Source organism: Carlito syrichta, unplaced genomic scaffold (assembly GCF_000164805.1).
Source record: "Carlito syrichta isolate Samal-C Ts95f unplaced genomic scaffold, Tarsius_syrichta-2.0.1 Scaffold119772, whole genome shotgun sequence".
Lineage (NCBI taxonomy): Eukaryota > Metazoa > Chordata > Mammalia > Primates > Tarsiidae > Carlito > Carlito syrichta.
In genome coordinates, this window is record NW_007063868.1 from 488,786 (window position 1) to 510,347 (window position 21,562).

The following is a 21,562-nucleotide window of genomic DNA, read 5'->3' on the forward strand; positions in this document are numbered from 1 at the left end:
GCCCCCCCCCCCCCCTCCGCCCCCCGGTCATTGACTTCGAGCTTCTAGGCAAGGGCCACAGAAGGAAGGAAAGCTCCACGGAATTAGATGCCTGAGTGAGAACTCCTCGCCACGGGCTAAGGTGGACGCTCCTGCGGCCAACTTCCTATCAGATCGCCCTGCTGGACTTTCAGACCGGAATGGGGCTCGCGTGAGGTCCAGCGCGTTTCACCGGGGCGGGGAGCCGAGCGGTGCGGAAGCTGCTGCGTGTTGGATGGGGGTAGGAGGGGGCCGGAGCGGGGTTTCCACGCTGCAGCCCGCCTGGGCGTCACGCCGGGCATAATGGAATTGCAGAGGACGTCTAGCCTCTCCGGGCCGCTGTCGCCAGCGTACACGGGGCAGGTGCCTTACAACTACAACCAGCTGGAAGGGAGATTTAAGCAACTCCAAGGTAAGCCTCCTTCCAAAGGCCGGGCCTGCCTGGGGCCGTGCCAACGGGCTTCTTGAGGCTTTATTTGTGCCATATGGTACGTGACCCTAATGAAGAAGGGCGGCCGCTCGGCTCGGCCCCACAGCCTCTGGTTGGCTGCGGGCACCCCATTCACGACTTGGAGGCAGTTGCTCACGCTCCACTCCAGAAAAGCCACCATTTGGAGTCCCTCTCTCTCTGCAGTACCCTTTTGGCTCTCTTGGCCGTCAGGTGTCCGCTGCCTGCAGCACACACATTTTTTTTTCCTTTTAGCTAACTTTACATCTCAGTAGATCTATGCATGTTGACCTATTCGTATGCAGGTATTTGATTCCGGGTCGTCTCTGGCTCCCAACCCCCACCCTCTTACCTCTGGGAAGCCTTAAAGGTGTAAAGTGCACTGCTCGAGACCCAGTCCTGTAGAACAATAGCAAAGGGGAGGAGGGAGTGGTCTTTTTTGTTCCTCAGCCTTCGGTAAATTACAGTTTTGATTCCGAGGCTTAATTTTAATTTTTTTTTTGATGTATTGTGTTGGGGGAGAGCCTTCCCATCAATTTAGTGGGCTATGTAATTTATAATGAAAGCCAGTTATTGTCATTCTAGTGCTGTGGGTTGGATTAGTTGGATCAGTTACAGGTTTCTTGTCTGTATTAAGCTCAAATAATTGAATGAGTTCAATATTTTACTGCACATATTTTAGGGAGAGAAGACACTCTGTGTGCATCAGGGTTCTGTGTGTTTTCCTGCGGCCGGGTCTGCCCCTGCAGGCTTTGGTTGGCTGTCCCTGCCCAGGCAGCAGGCCCTGGCCAGCAGTGTTTCGGAATTTATAAGTGGAAAAAGGTTTATAACTGAAAACGGAACTCCTTCCTTTTGGAAGACCTTTCAGTCAGTAGTAGGCTGGGAATGGCTCTAGGACTGTGTTTCTTATTTTAACTCTTTTCAGTGCCACAAATGTGGTTCCTGTGAGGAGGAGGAAGGAAGCAGCTCAGTCCTAGAATGTTTTCATTTGGAAGGGGGGAGGATATATTTCATTCACTGGTTTATTTGTCTTGTGAAATAATTGACAGTAATGACACTTTTTTGGAAAACAAGAGGCAGAACAGGACGTGATTTTAAACATTTGCTAGGCTGTGCTGCATTCCTAGGCCAGTTGGCTGAGAGGAAGCTCCGTTTGCTCTAGGGAATGGTTCTGTGTCTCTTTGGTTTATAACTCTTGAGCTCTTCGAAGGTCAAATTTGCCTTTTTGAAAACTTAGGTAAGAAGAGCTTGCAAGTAGTGAACAGAGGAGCTGTGGGCATGGGGTGTTCATTTTCCAGATCTGTGTAGTAGCCTGAGAATTGGGTATGTGCTCTTCCCGTGGCCCAGACTCCCCCTCTATCGTGTCATGACGCCAAGGGGAAAGCACTGGACCTTAAAACCAGCACCAGTCTCTCCTCAGCCCATGCCTTGTAATCTCAGAACAATTGCAAAACCAGGAGAAATTGTAAGAGATGTGGGGAGGCATGCACCCTTAGGCCCACCCATAACAAAAGGCTGTTATTCTGAAAGGGTTGAGGATGGTTGTAAAACTGCTCGCTGAGAAGGGTGGAGCTTACACACAGGAAATTATCTTAACTGTCCTCTCTGGACCACGTAAAACGTAAATTTTTGAAAAGATCGTCATGTGTCCCTGAATACATGTTTCTCAAGGAAACTTCTTCAAAAGGAGTGGGCTTCATGTTTTGTGTGGTGACTTTTAAAAAAATTTTTCTATGACCTTTGTCCTCTAATCTAGCTCCAGATAACTTTCTTATTTCTAAATATTGTGGCTTAGGAGTTGCACAAGTTTAGCGTTGGTATTTCTATAACAGAAAACCACCCATGTTGAGGAACTGAGAAAGGGTGAATTAACTTTTAAGTATGGTGGGTCTCTGAATTACAAACGTTTGTCAGTGTCCTTAGGAACAAATGGAACTGATTGCATTTTAAACAACCTTAGGAGAATTTTGATAAAACCTTGCTTGAATTTCCACCCCTGGTTTGGTATTTCTTTTAGTATTTGCAGTTCTTCCAATCATCAAGTTATTTTTGATAACATAGGTTCTGTCTACTGATTTAATTTTGTATATTCCTCAAGGCTGCTTTTTATGCTCTTCTGAGTATAATCATACCTAGCATTTAATCACTGAATATTGGCAAAATGTTTCTTTGAGTTTGTTTTGGGTTTTTAATGTCTTCTATATGAATTTATTCATTTGTGTCTGTGCCTGAGAGTGCTGTGATTTTTGGGGGGAGTTATTTCTGCATTTTTGCTACTTCCAAATATTTTCCCAAAATTTCGGGAAGTACCATAGAATGAGATTTCATGTTCTGAATGAGAAGAGAATGATATTAAAATGAACCTGGTCTGTTTAGATAAAATAGTTTTGTAGAGATTTATGGGTCAGTAAGTACATGATAAAAACAAAACCTCATTGACTTAAGGGACAGAGATATAGAGTGAGGTCTTTATCAACACGCAGGCTCCTGGCTTAAGAAGACAGGCGCTTCTTCAACTCTTGACAGCTTCAGTGTTAGCCACCAACACACACACCCCTGCCTCTTTCTCAGATTTTCACGTGCAAAATTATCACCTTCCTCCGAATCAGTTCAGGTGTCTTCTTTTTTATGTTTTCACGTTTTTTCTTCTTCTTTTTTTTTTTTTTTGGAGTTAGAGTCTCACTCTGTCACCCAAACTGGAGTGCAGTGGCCGCTCCCGGCCACCGCAGCCTCGACCTGCTGGGCTCCAGCGATCCTTCCGCCTCAGCCTTCCAAGTAGCCGGAATTACAGGCATGCGCTACCATGCCCGGCTGATTTTTTGAGTTATTGTAGAGATGAGGTCTCGCTGCCCAGGCGGGTCTCAAACCCGCGGGCTCAGGCATTCCACTCACCTCAGCCTCCCAAAGGCGCGGGATTACAGGATGAGCCACCGAGCCCGGCTACGTTTTTTCTTCTTAAAGTGAGAGATAAATGCTGAAACAACAAAACTCCACTTCACATATTCAGAAAAATGTGTTTGAAGTAACAGAAAGGTTTATGATACTTTCTCTGCAGTTCACATCGGCTTAACTCCTTACAGGAGAATACTCATCATGCTCCTTTCATACTCAGAAACAGTTGCTGGAGCCCATTGTGTAAATGAAATTCCAGACTCTAGCTTGGCATTCAAAGACTCTCCCCCAAATGGCCCCACCCCACATACTTCTTATTCCAACTCTTACATTCCAGTCAAACCTTCCAGGCGGCAGGCAGGCAGGCAGGCAGGCAGGCAGGCAGGCAGGCAGGCGGCTCATCCTAAAACCCAGCCTTGGGTTTCACCTTTATCTTCCACCTTTTGCCTCAAATGCCCCACCCTTCCACCTCCTATAGAAATCCTTTTTACAGTTTTTAAGGACTATGCTTACATTCCAGCTATTCCATAAAGATTCTCCTTGCTGCCTTTGTGGGGGTTGGTGGGCGAAAAGATTTTGTTGAGTGCTTATTATGTGCCAGACACATCAGTAAGAGCTTATATATGGCATTTTATCTAGTCTTGATAACATACCTGCAACATTTTAGAGGTAAGAAAATAAAAAAAGGCAAATAGCTCATCCAGGGTCATGAGCATGGGTGAACTCAGGCTGCACACTGTTCAGTAACTTTGTCCTTCCAGACTTCTAGATATTAATATTAATATCGCATTTTTTAAAATGACTGGGTGCCATTGTGAAATGTCTGTCCTAACCTGGTTCTCTCTTGCCTCCCTGCCCGCCCCCCCCCCCCAGCACTGACTTTTTTGGCTGTCTAGCAGTGAGGTTGTAATGAAGACAGGATCTAGTTGAAAAATGTCAGAATGAACTTTTTCTGCCTACTTTGCAACCTGACCCTGACATTCCCCACCTGTATTTCTGGAGAAGGTGCTTTCTCTAGCTATTTTAGCTCAATGAATTTGTACCAGGAAGAATTATGAAGTGCTCTTTTTTAGGATCTAGAGGTAAAAGAGCTTCAGGCCATGGAAATGTATTACTCCCAAGTTTATTACATGCTAAGAGTGTCTTGTAGAATTTCTTTTTTGTTTTAATTTTTTAACTCTTGCCGAAAGAATAGTGCTGATTTTAACCGATAAATCATGAAGAAAATTTATTCTTAAGTTTCAGTTAATATCCAGTTGTTCTGCCATCTAAATGTTTGTCTTGCTTACTTTTTTTGTTGTTGTTGAGTTGGGAGTCTCACTGTCGCCCAGGCTGGAGTGCAGTGGTACGCTCACAGTCACCACCGCAACCTTGACCTGCTGGGCTCAGGTGATCCTTCCGCCTCAGCCTTCCAAGTAGCTGAATACAGGCATGCACCACCATGTCTAGCTAATTTTTTTATTTGTTGTAGAGATGAGGTCTCGCCAAGTTTGGGCTCAGACAGTCCTCTTACTTTGACCTTCCAAAGTGCTGGGATTATAGGCATGAGCCACTGCGCTTGGCTTGCTTGCTTTCTTAAGCCTAAAGAAAGAAGATTGCTGGGTTTACAATTGTTTGTCATGAAGAAACTTTGCCTTTACGTTCTTAAATTCAAATAGCTTTCAAATGTTTCCCAATGTAAGAGTGAAAATAATGGATGACAAGTGGTTATTTGTGGAGAGGGGAAATGAGAGGAGGCAAGATTAATATAATGTTTTTTGGGTTTAATGAAAGCACAATAAGTTAGCTTTTTAGTCTGGATACCTGCCAATACTGTTGTTTTTACAAGCCCAGACAACTTTGTGGGATGTCATTCCCCCCAAAAATCCAGAACTTCTTTTACCAGTTTAGCTGTTTTTCAGCTCAATATTTAGAAGTTGTGAATTAGCACTCTTTTTGAATGGTGTAGTAATAATTATCAATGTTTACAGCACTTTAACATATATAATCTTGCTTAGATAACTGAGATTATTCAGTGTACTCAGCATGAAATCTAGTCTCTAATAAATTCTAAATAAATGTGTATTTCCTTAGTACTAATAATCCTATGAGGGTAGATACTCTTATTTTTTATAGATAAAGAAACAGAGTTGGATTAAGACCAACCTGTCTGAAAAGAGCTCAGATTTTCTGCCTCCCCATTTGATGCTCCCCCATAGCACCACAGAGCGTGGGTTTTGTCTGGGTCACTACACCCAGGCGTCACGAATACCTTTTGCTGGCATGGAAAATTAATGTGTTCAGAGAACTGCTCCGATTTCTGGACATGGGCTGCTCTCAGTTTTTGGTGAGCTAGGAATATCGACAATCAAGAGAACACCAATTTTGGGGGGTCTTCAGTCCAGTGTTTGACAGGGAACACCATTAAAAGGACTCTTGGAGACCAGTTATATTGAAGAGAATGGTAGATAGCTCCTTTTGAGGAGAGAGAGCACTTTTCTTAGGTGAGTGAGACTATATAACCTTTCTGGCTGTTCAGAAAGCTTTCTGGACAACTGTTCCATGGCATCACCTCTTTTTACCCTCTGTGCCTGTAAAGGTGTCTGTACACATCCTCACTGCTTCTTTTTCTGTTTTAGTCTCTTTTCCTGGCTTCCTAAAGTGACCCCATGCAGCTGCCCCAGTCTCCCTGAAGTTGGGCCCTGGTAAGAGCACTCCCCCATGCGAAAACTTCCAGGATTTGTCTTGGTTGGCATTGACTCCAGCCAGCCTTCTCAGCCCCAGCTACACTTCTCCTCCAGGGAACTCATGATCCCTAAAACCTACCTTGCATCTCCCTGCCTTGAGCAACCCTACTCCCTTGATTTCTTCTGCTGGGAATCATTTCATGTGTCAGGATCATTCTCTTGAGGTTCAGTTCGATGCCACTTACTCTAAGCATTCCAAGGGGGAGGAGAGGTCAGAATCCCTGCTGGAATTCCCTTCTTTTAAGATTGAAAGTTTAAGCACTTGGTTATTCTGCGCTTTGCAAATACTGCTTTTTGTTTCTTTGTTTTCCCTACATTTTGTAAAGTCTGGGAGCCTAAAGACTAAACTCTGATATCGCCTGTCTTACATACAGAGGCCACTAAACATTTGTTAAAGAGCAAAATAAATGAAGTCAGTGTTATAGACTGCCTTATTGCAGTGGTTCTGAAAATGAGGTTCTGAAAATGAGGTCCTCAGATCATCATCAGCATGACCTAGGAATTTGCTAGAAAAGTAAATTCTCAGGCTCCCACTTCTCCTCTACTGAATCAGAAACTCTGAGGGTGAAACCTAGCAATAAGTGTGTTTAACTAGCCTGCCAGGCAGTTCTGATGCACACCAAAGTTTGAGAAACACTCCCTTCCCGGATCACTTGTATGATCTTTGCAAAAGTTTTTGGTGGGCATGGAGGAGCAGAATCCTTGAGTTTCTTCCAAACAGGAGGAGATATTATATCTGATCTTACTGAAGAATGAGGAATTGGGGGGAAGGATGCTTTGGAACAAACTTGTATAATAGTGGCAAAAACACTTAGGCAGGAATTGGCTCTCTCTTGCTTAAATTAGAGAAACTATTTAACTTCTGTCTCAGTCACCTCATCTGCCGAATGGGGTCAGTTACCTGCCAGTTTCCCTATTGTGTTGGTACAAGGGCCACTGTAGAATGAGATATGTAAGTTTAGAAAACATAGAGATAAAGATAATAGTGTGTGTAGACTCTGAGGATAGTTCAGCGAGGCATCAAGCTTTGTTTCACTTATATTCATAATAAGTAATCTATTGGATTTAACCCAAAAAACAAAAATCCCAGCATCTTGGCAACTGGAAGGGAGGCATCTGTGCTGCTTTCTACCTGAATACCTGCCAGGTCTACCTCACAGGATTGTGCTGGTCAGCAAATGCCATAACCTATATGAAGTTTCCTTGAAAACATTCGTGCACTATTAAAAATATGAAGAATGGCTGTTTTTTTCCATGATTATATTTTCTTTTAGTGAAAACTTCTACATATAAGTGAACTGGGAGGATTCCAGTATTGTTGACTACTAGTAAATATGGTACAGCAATTCAGATATGGACTTCAGGTTTTGTTTTTCTTTTCACCTTCTTCTGTAAAATAACGTGCATCTGTAAAATAATGTGCATAGTGACAGAGCTTAAAGTTTACAGTTATGATAGCTTCACCTCTTGTGCACACCATCAGAAGGACCCAGGTGGATTTCAGCCATTAGATCCTGGTGCCTTTTCTCCCTCCTGCCTGACAAGTTTCTATCAACTCTGAGGCCCAGCTATAAAAAAAACAAATGTTTCTAACTTTAATATTTGCTAGACTGACGTAATTAAAAATTTGGCAGTTAAGTCATTTCATGGGTATAGAGGACCTGTCATTTAAAAGCTCAGCTGTTGATTCCTAATCTATACTACTTTAAAGCAAGAAGAATTCCAAGAAATAAAATACTAAGAACTTACTTAAAAATACAGTACTTGCGGCCAGGCTCAGTGGCTCAGCCTATAATCCCAGCACTTTGGGAGGCTGAGGTGAGTGAATTGCTTGAGCCTATGGGTTCGAGACCAGCTTGGGCAGCTTGGCGAGACCTCATCTCTACAATAAAAATAAAAAATTAGCTGGGTGTGGTATTGCACACTTGTAGTCCCAGCTACTTGGAAGGCTGAGGCAGAATGATTGCCAGAGCCCAGCAGGTCAATGCTGGGGTGGCCATGAGCGTTCCACTGCACTACAGCCGGGGTGACAGAGTGAGACTCCAACTCAAAAAAAAAACCCAAAAAAACAGTACTTGCTCTTTTGTTTATCCTATTTATTATTAACACATGTTTATTGATTACCTGGTTTTCCATGGGCAGCTGTCCTCTAGTTAGGAAGAGTGTGTTTCAACTGTACTGAAATGTGGGCCAAGCTGACTCACAAATTAGGATCAAGTGGGGAAATAAACTTGATCCAGGCAAGAAGTGAGGAACCCAGGCAGTGGGATTTCAGGCAGCTTCAGTGTGGCAAGAGCTTAGAGTACAGAGCAAGGCTTGATGGTAGGAGGGGTGCTAGAAGGATGGGGAACCAAGAATGTAGGCCCTGTGAGTCAGAGTCCGGCTAAGGAGTATGGAAGTAAGTCAGGCAGTGGGAAGCTACTGAAGGATTTTAAGTAGGAGAGTGATTTGTTCTGGATTTTTTTTAAATATAAAGAAAGACTGTTCTATCTCCTGGGTATGAAGATTGTTTTGGAGGATGACAGTTAAGACGGAGAGGCAGCAGACCAGTATTTCATTTGCTGGAATGAAAAACTTAGAAACAACATAATCTCCTTGAATTTTGAACTATGAGGTGTGGTCAGATGATTTGGGATTTGTTCGAAATGCTTCTGAGACCCACTCTAGACATGCTGATTCAGAATCTCATCTTTTGGTTGGGCTCAGTGGGCTCAGCCTGTTATCCTGTGCTTTGGGAGGCCGAGGTGAGTGAATTGCCTGAGCCTGCGGGTTCGAGACCCGCCTGGGCAACTTGGCGAGACCTCATCTCTACAATAAATCAAAAATCAGCCGGGCGTGGTAGCGCACGCCTGTAGTTCCAGCTACTTGGAAGGCTGAGGCGGAAGGATCGCCGGAGCCCAGCAGGTTGAGGCTGCGGTGGCCGGGAGCATGCCACTTCACTCCAGTCTGGGCAACAGAGTGAGACTCCAACTCAAAAAAAAAAATCTCATTAAAAAAAAATTCCCAAGGGCTTCGTATGCTTGTTCAAATTTAAGAAGCACTGTCATGCTGGGCTTGGTGGTTCATACTTATAGTGTCAGCATTTTGGGAGGCCGGGGGAGGAGAACCTCTTAGACCGGGAGTTCAAGACCAACCTGGGTTACATAGCAAAATCTCGTCTCTACAAAAAATAAAAAAAGGTAGCCAGGTGTGATGGTACGTATCTATCTCAGGAGTCTGAGGTAGAAGGATCCCCTGAACTCAGGAGTTCGAGGCGGTGAGCCGTGATCCTGTCACTGCACCCCAGCCTGGGTGACAGAGTGAGACTTCAACTCAAAAGGAAAAAAGCAAAGAAGCACTGCCTTGGAAATCATCTCTGCCTGCCTTCCTATCCCTATGAACAGGGAAGAAAATAGTTCCACTGAGTGTAGGAGGTTTTTGTTTTTTTGGTTTTTTTTTAAACTCCATCATTTTAGCTAACTATAAAAATAATCTTGGGTATGATAGTTAATTAAAGAAAGTTTAGTATTGCTCTAGGAGATTACAGAGTTTTAAAGCATGGTTGCTTTAATTCCTGGCTTTGTAAGTCTTTATAGAATTTGGCTGGGATTTTCCTACTTGCTAATCCTGGAGTTCTAGAAATTTATGAGGTTAAAAAAACACAGTTTCTTTTCATTTACCCATTTGATATTAATAGGGAATTAGAAAAATTCTCTGGACCAGTTCTCTAAATGTTTCCAGAATTTCAGTATAGTATCCTTGAAAGTAGAGATGTATTATGCTATGCCTGCTTTATGACTTAAACCTTTCAAATACTCTTAAACTATTTTTTAAAAAACAAAGCAAAAGTATGCCCCTTCCCCTACATTTCATCTTAGCAGAATGATCCTATTTTAAATGAATGTGGTGCTCCTTGAAGTTGGTTAGATTTCAGTGTAGTTTCATGCAGTGCCTTATCTAGCAGTTGTCAGGTTTTGGTGTTAAAAGTGGATTTGAAATATGTGAAAAAGGCTGGGCGCAGTGGCTCTCGCCTATAATTCCAGTACTTGGGGAGTCCGGGGTGAGAAAATTGCCTGAGCGCACAGGTTCGAGACCAACCTGGGCAACTTGGCAAGACCTCGTCTCTACAATTAAAAAAAAAAAAAATTAGCCAGGCATGGTGGTGCGTACCTGTAGTTCCAGCTATTTGGAAGGCTGAGGCAGAACGATCGCCTCAGCTTTTCAGGTCAAGGCTACGGTGGCCATGAGTAGCGTGCAACAGAGTGAGACTCCGACTCGAAAAAAAAATACGTGAAAAAAAAGTTACTTAAAAAGTGCTCGTTTCCTTTGAGTCAGCAGTTGAAGCTTTAAAATGACTGGTTATTGATTAGGTACAAGAGAAAGAAAACCTGCTGAAACTTGCGGGTGGCCCTTAGAAGAAAGAAAAGTGTGGAGGAGATAAGGAACCTCTGTTCTTGACTGGCACCACTCCAGAACCTTCCAGACAGAAAGGGCATGGGCAGTGAAAGCAGTAGTCAAGAGGTGACTCAGGTGATTTCTTTCAGAGGCAGGACTGAAAGTCATTAATGGACTAAGTTAAATTTCTAGCTGTTACTTTGCATTACTCCAGAATTTTAAAAAATGTATTATTTCACAACAGTATTGACACCCTCAAATAAAAACTGAATAATAGTTCATGCAAGATTCTGCAAGTCCAGCAAATTTTAACATTTTGACAGTTCATACGTATACACACACGTAGTTTAAAACTGTTATAATCATGATATAGATCAATTTTGTCTTGGCTTTTTATTTTTTGCTTAACATTTTAAGCTTTTCCTTTGTGGATTATTGGTATGCTTCTTGCCAAATATTGCCAATTTGCTTTCCAAATCAGGACAGTTATTTACCAGTCTGAGCCTATTTCCTCGTCTATGGGTTGAGAATTCGATGTTCTAAGAATTGGGTGAGATTCTCTGTGGTAACTGGCACAGTCCCTGGTACAGAGTAAGGGCTCAGTAATCCACAGCCGCCATTATTTTTACAGGTCTCGGTTAAATGGCTAAGCAGGTCCCAGCAAGGGGTGAGCCTTTTGAACTTGAGTGGAGTGCCTCAATCACCACCCCCACCCCAGAAACCTGTTCTGGGTGTGGTTTCCTTCAGCTTGTTAGAAGAGTGTTTAGTTTGCCTGAAAATGCACCCAACCGAATCACTCCCTTTCTCCTTCAGAAAGAACACAAAGTTCAGTCACTTGGGCCTGGTGACTTTTGATGTAGGTTGAAGGTCATAATGGTGGTGCCTCTCCCCAGGTTCATAAAAAGCATCTGGAACAGCTACTGCTGAAGCCAGAGCATCCAGCACTTTGTTAGAGAGCTGCCTTTGTCAGCAAGGGCTACTGTAGCCAAACTAATATTAACCGCCCTTCATGGTTATGTTGAATGCCTCCACTGTGTTTGCTTTTGAAAGGCCCTTCTCAGCCTTTCTCTCTCTCCCTCAACCCCATTTTCAAGTGGCACAAGACCTTTAAGTAGCAAATACAGTAATCACAGCAGCATGGAGACACAGGCTGGCCTATATTTGGTTTCACAAAGGCCTTGTGAGAGATCTGGCCTTAAAGTCCCTTTTTAATGCTGAAATGATGCAAGTGGAAAGTTAATTTGAGGATCACTGAGGCATGCTTTATTCAGGAAGAATGTGAGCAAAACATAAATAAAAAGTCCAGAGGCTCTGTTCTTCCCTGGTGGCAAGGAAATTGCATAGGCTGTGTCATTATTTGGGGGAATCTCCTTCCCACCAAGGGTGCATTTGTGATGGAGTTTTGGGAGTCAGCTATTGTTTTAAACACAAACTGGTTGCAAGGGTGTGTATATGTTTTGCCTGAAATCCTATAAAAACCATAAATATTATTTTGGTGGCATTGACATGCAAATGGTGGTTACAACCAAGTTTGTAGAAGACCAAATGTGGAATGTTGCCTTAGCATTTTGAATTATGTTTCTTAAGTAAGAGAATCTTTGAAGGTCTATTTTATTTTTATTTGTTTATTTTTTGAATGTCTGTTTTAAAGTATGCAGTGTCTTTTGAACGTCTGTCTAGTCTGTTGAACTGTTAAATGCCAGTGAATTCCTGTTGATGGCTAGCTTGAGTGTATATAGTCTTTGAGATGTGAATAAAGTCTAGCGCAAAGTGTGTTTCTGGTGCTAGAAAATGGTGCCCTGATTTCTAATGAAGGAGACGTTTATTCCTCTAAAGGTTTAAAGCGACTTGCTGTAAAATTCAGCCCTGCAGTGGCAGAGGGAGATTATACACTATCTGGAAACAACTACCAAGCAGATGAAAGCCCAGCTGTCCGAAATCTGTGGTCGAGAGTGGGGCGTGGAGAGGCAAGGGAGTCGTGGAGGAAAGTAGTTCAGAACCCAGCAGTGGTGGTGTGGCGGGGGTGGGGGCGTAGGCTGGCAAGGACTGCGGGGCGTTTTCTCTCTCATTTCAGAAACAAGGATGGTGGGAAGCATATGGGCCGTGGATTGATTCGCAAAAGCCAGCATTCAAATCCTGGCTCCACCAGCGGCTTCACTGGGCCTCATTTTCTTCCTCTGGGAAGAATAAATGGTCCTTGGGAGTAGTTGTGGGGATTAAATAAGGTATATTGTAATTGTACTTGTAGGGTAACCAACTCATCCAGGTTGGCTAGATTTTTTGGGATTTTAGCATTAAACATGCCGCATACGGGGAGTCTCCCTCAGTCCCAGGCACGCTGGGTGGCGACTCACCCCAATTTTATATAAAGATGCCTCTTATTATGTGCCTGATACTCAGTGAATATTTGTGAACTCCCAGGAGGACAGCATCTGTGTTTGTGTGTATTTGTTCATCTCTGTATTCCTTCCTAGTGATGGCATGTCAGTAAATGTTTCATGAATAAAGCATGAGTGAGTGAGTAAAGTAATGTAATCAGTAATATGCACATAGTTGTTTTAAAGTGAGTTAGCTGGTCTTTCCTCCCAGTTGCCTCTTCTCCCCTGAGAAAAAAGAGCCACTTGGTAAATGATGTGTTGAATGAAAGAATGAATCACTCATGAAAATGATTTTGTCTATGATGTGGCTAAACTATAACTGCAGGAAGGGCTTAGGCTGGGCCTATCTCCCCCCCCCCCCCACTTTTTTTTTGAGTTGGAGTCTCACTCTGTCGCCCAGACTAGAGTGCAGTGGCCGCTCCCGGCCACCGCAGCCTCGACCTGCTGGGCTCCGGCGATCCTTCCGTCTCAGCCTTCCGAGTAGCTGAAATTACAGGCGCACACTACCACGCCCAGCTAATTTTTGATGTATTGTAGAGATGAGGTCTTATGAGGTCTTACCTGCCCAGGTGGGTCACGAACCCTTTTTTTTTAAAGAGAATACAATTCAGCATATATTTATTGAGGGCCTGTTTTGCAAACAAGCATTTCAGGAAGTAAAGGTTTAAATATTTTCTCTCCAAGGGCAATATGTATATCCTTTTTTAAAAAAAATTTTTTTTTATAAAATGAAATTTAATATGACCCTAGTGGCAGCCTCTACCCCCAGCTCTGAAGTAGAAACCTCCTACCTGTGGACTTCCTCTACAACTCTTGCAGGTTGCTGAGAATTAACTTTGGTGGTGAGGAGAGAAGAGGGAAGTTTACAGTTCTGAAGTGCGAGATAGAAGCAGACATCACATTGTCCTTTTTTTTTTCCTTTTGTGTGGAATAGGGCAAAAATAGTTGGGCCAGGAGAAAGTTTTAGGGTTACACTAATAACATCTAGTTACATAGTAAAAATGAGCCCCAGGAAATTGATAGCCATTCTTCTAGGTGTGGTAGCTATTCAGGCTTTTATAGTGTATGACCATAAAATGAACACAACTTTTGTAATGGGTCTTTGCTTACAGAGATAACAGCATGAGTAATGCTTTTCTAGAAGCCAGGCAGTTAAATCACACTGAGCAAATAGGGGTAGGGCCTCAGAAACTTAGATAACGTACATATTAATGTGCAAACTTTGCCTTTTAAACTGAAGAAATAGCTAAAAGAAAAGAAATTTTGGCCCATGAACTACTTCCCAACCCTTGGCGCCTCCTAATCCCCACCCCCTTAAAAAAGAATCTTTGTTTTTCCTCTGCAAATATACGTATATGATTTCAATTTTGAGACGGGAGGTTATTTTTTCCTCGATACACAAGGAAGCAATTTTTGGAAGTCATAGTCATTCAGCATTGGGCTTGCCTATAACCAGCTTGGCTAGGAGTTCTTGGCCACAGAACCACATACTGCAGTCTATTAGGTTAGTGAGTTGAGGTGGGTGTTTGAAAAGAGAGAGGACTGAAGATGAGGGAGGGACACTGGAGCCCTGTGAACCGCCGGGTTTGAGCCTCAGGAACACTGCTAGTGGGAAGGGGCTCTGCCTTGATTAGTGTTTGCCACAGTGTACTGGGAGTTAGAGGGAAGGTGGGTCCAGATCCCACCAGATACTCATCTCAGCCGTAGCTGTCATCAAGTGATTCTGAAACGACCTTTCTTACCTCATTTCCCTATGAGCTCATAGTTGCCTACAAACATTAATTATGTCATTGATTCTTGCTCCCTCTTCACTTGATAAGGAACAGTTCCTCTGCTCAGTGTTTCTGGAAGAGGAAAGGGAGGCACAGGTCATGTGTTGATTCAGCAGTTGATTTGGGATCTTCTCTCTTTGTTCCTCCTCCCCCAGTGGGAACTCGCAGTGTAACTCATTTACTAAAGTTTCCCATGTTAAAGACTAACAAAACTCCTGTTTGACTAGGAGACCTGACCATTAGAATAATTATGACTCTTAACATTGACTCAGCCTCCTTTTAATGTTCAGCCTATGGAGGGATTCTGTCTGCTGCTAGGCACTTAGGGCTATCCTTGCCCTCAAAAAGCCCACAAACAAATCACGAGACAGGAAAGCAGCCCTGGGTATTGTAAAAGGATCTGAACGGGTATATTTAAGGAAGGGAGGGTGCTTTATATACTTGCAAAATGGAGAACACCTGTCCTCCCCACTCCTGGATTGCTGTGAGAATCAGTTACAATAATGTATACCCCTATGAAAAATAAACACAATCAAACCCAATAAATTTTTATGGGGGGAAACAAGTATCAAGGCTGTCTTTGTTCTCAGGGCCACTCAGTTGGGCTGGTGTGTGTCTGATGAAGGAAACAGACACCTTTCCAGTAACAACAACCAACATTTATGGAACACCAGACTGTGCTATTTATTGTATGCATTATCTCTTTCGTAATCAGAAGACTGCTAGAGATAGGGTCAGGAGTTATCTCTGTTTACAGATGAGGAAAACAAGGCTTGGAGAGATGAAGTAACTTGCTGAGTGTCATACCTATTACATGGAGCTGGCCTTCACACCTGGCTGTCTGTTCACAAAGCCCTAGCATTAAACCATTACTTCACCCTGCTTCCCCAGAGATAGTTATCTTCTTGGGAGCATTTAATGTGACTGGGTGTGGAAGGAGCAGTTGGACCAAAGTCTTCTAGCAGCAGCCTTCATAGTTTCGAGTCTGTTTTGAAGCAGCTTCCCCAGTCCCAGCTGCTCAGTAAGCAACCTCCGCTGAGAGTGGTGATGTTTATGATGTGGTTTCCTCTCTCCTTCTCTGGAGGTTTGCTCTTCTCACCCAGAGTCGGAAAGCCCATCAGTTGCTTATAAGCTGCTGCTCTCAAGGCATTCCGTGCCAGCCCTGTGTTTAGGACGGGTCATGCTGGAGTCAGCCACGTGTTGAACCAGTGATCCTGTGAGGGCCCAGGTCGGTGCAGTCTGGTTTGGAATCTGAGGTCACACCCTTTCCACCACATTGCTTATGCACCTGCTGATGCCTGTAGTGTAAAAGTTAAATCTCAAATTTCTTTCTCCTGCATTGAACATGACTTTTGTGAAACATTTTTGGGGCTTTTCAGTGTGAGCCAGGTGTAAACCAAGCACCCTCTTGCACATATTACTTATTCCTTCAGTAACCCTGAGAGGTAGGGGCTATCATATCTGCTCTATGGGTCGAGCAACCCGAGGACCAGAAAGGTGAATTGAGGTGGCAGCATCATTGAGTCAGCGAGTGACACAATGGGCAACTGTGAAGAAGGGCCATTTTCAACATTTCTGTGAACTTAGAAGCGTGTGCTTTGTCTGAAGTGGTGTGCACATCCATCAGCACTTGGGTAGATTGTGCCGATTTTAATTTTTGTTTTAAACTCAGAGCGTTGTGTATTTGATCATTCTCATTAGTGATTCAGCCAGATTCATGGGGTTTAAGTATCACACCTATCCTAGTGACAGATTGAAGACACAGCTGAAAAATGGAAGGCTTACCAATTAGGTTTCTCTAATACCAGTTTCTGGTAAGACTCTTGGTATTGATGAGTAAATCGTTCCATTAAGAAGATGCCGTCTTGGGCTGGGCTTGGTGGCAGTCTGTAATCCCAACACTTCGGGAGACCGAGGCGAGTGGATTGCCTGAACCCGTGGGTTTGAGACCTGCCTGGGCAACTTGGCAGGTCTCTACAATAAATAAAAAATCAGCCGGGCGTGATAGCACGTGCCTGTAGTTCCAGCTACTTGGAAGGCTGAGGCGGAAGGATCGCCGGAGTCCAGCAGGTCGAGGCTGCAGTGGCCAGGAACGTGCCACAGTACTTCAGTCTGAGCAACAGAGTGAGACTCCAACTCAAAAAACAAAAAATAAAAAAAAATGCAGTCTCTATTCATGATAGCGAAAATGTGTAACCAACTGTGCTGCTTATCAGAAGTGGACTGGATTTTTTAAAATGTGGCACATATGCACAAATGGAATATTAAGCAGCCATAAAGAAGGACAAAATTATGGACTTTACAACACCTTGGATGAATTTAGAGTCTGTCATACTCAGTGATCTATCACAAAAACAAAAAACTGAGTACCACGTATTCTTTCTCATGAGTGGGCCCTGAACATCTAGTATAATACTGCAGGAAAGAGAATGGCAGTAGCAGGACACTGCTGGGTATGGGGGCACACATAACATCCATAAGGATGCCTGATCTTAATCCAGGCGAAGTGAGGGCCATTGGGAGGCCCAAACTTCATCTGTATGTAAGCCACTTATGTACCCAATCCTTACTTGTACCCCACATCTTTAAAAAAATGCAGTCTGCTAATTTGCTTTTTATTGATATTGTTGGGAGGAATACCACATCTGCCTATCTTGAAAGATAGAAATGACATCTACCCACATGTAGATATAGTTAGGGTATTTTGGTAACAGCAGTTAGGGTATACTGGGGGGATATACCTTCAGCCATAGTTTAAATTCAGGTGATGTTGAACATTAGCATATCAGGATCTTCTTGTGCATAGAGACATGGCTATAGAACCACTGCTAGTGACTGTGAGGACTCTGGATTTTGAGTTGCTTATGAGGTATAGCAAATATCTTTGTGATGCAATGAAGCAGTGACTCAGTGGCAGCCAGACTCCATGACGGCTCACTTCAAGGTATTAAGGACTCATATGAATGTGTCCACAAGCCTCTGAACCAACAGGAGAGGGGAAATATGTACACATTTGTACATACCCAACATGCCTCTGCTTAGGCAGCCGTGAGAACCTTGTCTTTCTTCCTTTCTCCTGAGACAGGAATCAACCTGTATCATAAACATGTCTGGGTGGGTACTCAGGGCAGCGCCCAGAATTTGGTACAGTTTATGGTACCAAGTTGGTACCATGCTCTCAATTTGATTCAGTTATGGCAGCAGAGTTGGGGGAAAGGTGGGTAAGGGTGATGGTCTGTTTTTTAGTCCTGTAATCCCCCAGATCTGCCTCTTCTTCCTGCTGCTATTTTGGCTCAATTAATGGCTTAAAGCTGGAACATTGATGGCAGGTGTATATAGGCCTGGGCAAATAGCTGTTGGCTCTGGTTGTTGCTTCAATTTCTTTACTCTCTAGTATTTTGGTGAAGAAGTAGAACCTGTCCTCCAAACTCACCTGACAAAGCCTGGAAGCCAGTTGTTTGTAATGTGCTCTTGGTGATACACCATGGCATACTGGCTGTGGGAGAAGATTAGCACGTGCCTCCTAATTTGCTAAGAATGAGTTCTGCGCAAAGGTGGGAATAACGAATGCTGGGCACTGCTAAAGGAGGGAGAGAGGGAAGAGGGATAAGAGGCGCATAGCCATCCATTGGGTACCGTGTTCACTACTGGGGGAGAGAGCGCTCCCTAGAAGCCCAAACCTCGCCTGCATGCAGTTTACTTATGTAACAACTCTCTTATGTGCCCCACAACTCTAAAATAGAAAGCAAGCAAAAATGAATAAAGGCAGATCATTTTGTAGAACATGCTAATAGCTTTTAAGATGTATGAAGGAGCCATTGAATCCACCCCCCTTTTCATGCAGGTGGGTTTCAAGGCTCTAGTCTTGAGCATACTGGAAACACAGGCCTGTTAGGGACAAACACTGTCTCAAAATCCATTCTAAAAGGAAATACTAGGTAGGTAGAAAGTGTTTCAAGACATGCAAATAAAATTATTTGCTTGTGGGAGGTGGGAGAGACATTTTGGAGAAATTGACATTTGAACTGCAACTTTAACTATGGCCAGGATTCGATTATGAGATGAAGGGTGCTTTGGGGTGGGAGTGGGATATGACCAGAGGGAGTCATGAAACTGTGGAGCACATTGGGGGAATGGCTAGAAGTCTACCTGGGGAAGGGATGTGCATTTACCTCTTCTATTTCAATTCTTAGTGCTCATTATTAGTTGAGGGGTTTGCCTCCTTTTTGTCAGCCAGCGTCCAGCTACTCTTGTCTCAGCTTCAAGGCATCAGGTGCTGCTTGGCAGCTGGTGTTGGTGAAATGACCTTGGGCAAATGCCTTGCTTCTGGTTCTCTCACCTGTTAGACTTGTATTATAGACATCTGATACAGATTTGAAGGTCCCTGCAGATAAATGCATGACCACACCATGGTCACTTTCTTTCTTGTTTTCTTTTGAGTTGGAGTCTCACTCTGCTACCCAGGCTGGAATATGCAGTGGCACGCTTATGGCCACCACATCCTCGGCCTGCTAGGCTCAGCCTTCTACGTAGCTGGGACTACAGGCACATGCCACCACACTCAGCTAACTATTATTATTTTTTTAATTGTAGAGACAAGGTCTCTCCAAGTTACCCAGACTGGTCTTGAACCCATGGGCTCAGGCAATCCTCTCATCTTGGTCTCCCAAAGTGCTGGGATTATAGGCGTGAGCCACGGCACCCAGCCTGTGGTCACTTTCATTTTACTGAGTGCTCCTCCAAGGTTCTGCTGGGTAGATACCCGCTGCTAAAATGTAAGCATTTTTTCCTTTTGCCTCACTGGGTTCACAGAATCAGTCTTTTGGGGGAAACTAATGGACTGTCAAAGAGAAGGAAAGCAAAAGAGAAGGTATATATATTCTCACGCATAGAGAGAAGGAAAGTAGGTTTCTACCTAAACTCTAGCCTAGCATAGGTAGTGGTGATGGTGGTTCACAGTAACAGCAGCTAAGACTTCTTGCTAGTCACCTTGTCACCTTGTGCAAGCGCTGTTCATTGTACTTTGCAATATTGATTCATAGGCTCCTCACAACATCCCTGTGAGACAAGTGAAAGGACAGCACCCAAAATGGAGTTTTTTCTGGTCACCTTAAGCTCATACATGACAATAATCCTTTCCTGGAACCCTGGGCGAGTCCTGAGACATTAATATTAACATCTCAAGACATTAAGAGCGACATTAAGATTAACATCATGGCTCACACCTGTAATCCCAGCACTTTGGGAGGTGGAGGCAAGAGGGTTGCCTGAGTCCAGGGTTTGTAACAACCTGGGAAACACGGCAAGACCTCATCTCTACAATAAACCGAAAAATTAGCTGGGTGTGGTGGCGAGCGCCTGTAGTTCCAGCTATTTGGAAGGCTGAGGCGGAAGGATCACCTGAACCCAGCAGGTTGAGCCTGCGGTGGCCATAGTGTGCCACTGCACTCCAGCCTGGGTGACAGAATGAGACTCCAACTAAAAAAAACAAAACAAAACATCTCCCAAGAATTTGTCTTTTATTTACCGCCTAACTCTTCTCATCTATGTGGTTAGTTACCTGGGACTGACCCACCCAACCAGCTACTGGCCTACATTTGTCTATGTTCTCGTGACTGACCCACCCATCTATCCTGTTGTCAGAGATGGGAGAAACAGACCCCATCACCATGTCGGTTTCTGTGAATGCTTCCCCACCCAAAAAAAGCTTTAAAAGCTTTCAATCTCAAACATTTGCTACCAAATGTTCCTTAAGCATCTGGACTCCTCTCCAATATTGGAGAGATGGATCCATGCTTTTTTCTCTGATCTACTTTCTAAGTAAACTTTTTCTTTTTGTAATCTAATTTGTGTGCAATTCTTTGCACACCCATGCCACCAACTCAGCCTACTGACTTAACAATAAATATTATCTCCATTTTGAGGATGAGGAAACTGAGGTACAAAGGATGCTTTGCCCAAGGACATTTAACTTATAAGTGAAGCTGGAATTCCAGTCCAGGCTGTCTGTTTCCAGGCTCTGCGTTCTCAACCATTCAGGGGCATTTCCCTCATGCTTATGTAGATCTCAGATTAACCTTTTTTTTTAGGACCTGGGAAACCTGTCTTGGTGAAAGCAATTGCTGAGAAGTGGAAATTCCTGATCCTTTTCCAACCTGAAAGGATTTGCTAAGACTCTCACTCTTAATTGGTGGTGGTAGCAAAGGGCAGCATGGTGAATGCAAGGTGAAGTTCAAGCCTTGCCTAATCTTGGAAGACTTTATTCCCTTTCCTTTGATGGTAGTTTACTTTGTTGATTCCAAATTCAAAGCGATTCAGCTGACAGTACACACTCTCTTGATTTGTATTTTTGCAGTATGCAAAATTATTTGTAATGTACCCATGAGAATCTGGAATGAAGGGTCCTGGGACTGAACTTGCATTTGGGAGTTAAAAGTGTAGTGTTCACTGCTGAGGCACTGGGCACTGGCTAGACAGAAAGCAACCCTAAAGCAGTTTTCAAAGGTGATGGCATTACTAGGAGCATGGAGTTGGACCAAAAAACCACATCTTATGTTCAGATTCTTGGAGTTTGATTTTTCTTGACTTTAAATACTTTCATCTGCTTGAGCATTTGTTGGTATATTTAGGCAAAGTGGCCTTTTGTTCTGTGATGGCCATGTGTGAATAAAACAGATAATCCCTGTTTTTGGTTGGCTGCTGCTGCCAAGCATAAGTGAAGACTTTCAGCTGCTGTTTGTATATTCTTTCCAGGCCACCTTTTGGGTCTTCCCTTGGCAGATCTAGACAGTTTTCAGAGGGCCACCGGTTTCTCCTTACCTATTATACCCTAAAATCACAAACTTAATTTTGCTTGCTGCTTAATTATGTTCCATATTTGACATCAAGAGAAGCAAATTGTTTATTATTTACACCCTGCCTAGTTCCAGAAGTGATTTAATCTGGCCTGGACAA

The 21,562-nt window shown here is 43.5% G+C and overlaps 1 protein-coding gene across 2 annotated transcripts in view; it reads left to right on the plus strand.

The window, feature by feature from the left end:
- Window positions 1-21,562, plus strand: part of SPTBN1 (spectrin beta, non-erythrocytic 1) — a 168,996-nt gene that overhangs the window by 42,655 nt on the left and 104,779 nt on the right. Inside the window, exon 1 of one of the 2 annotated variants that reach the window (XM_021707515.1) lies at window positions 20-430. The exons of the other annotated variant lie outside the window; for it this stretch is intronic. Coding sequence (XP_021563190.1) covers window positions 322-430 — 109 coding nt within the window. The 5' untranslated portion in view covers window positions 20-321. Of the gene's footprint in view, window positions 1-19; window positions 431-21,562 lie in introns of those variants that run through there. 2 annotated transcript variants of the gene reach the window in all.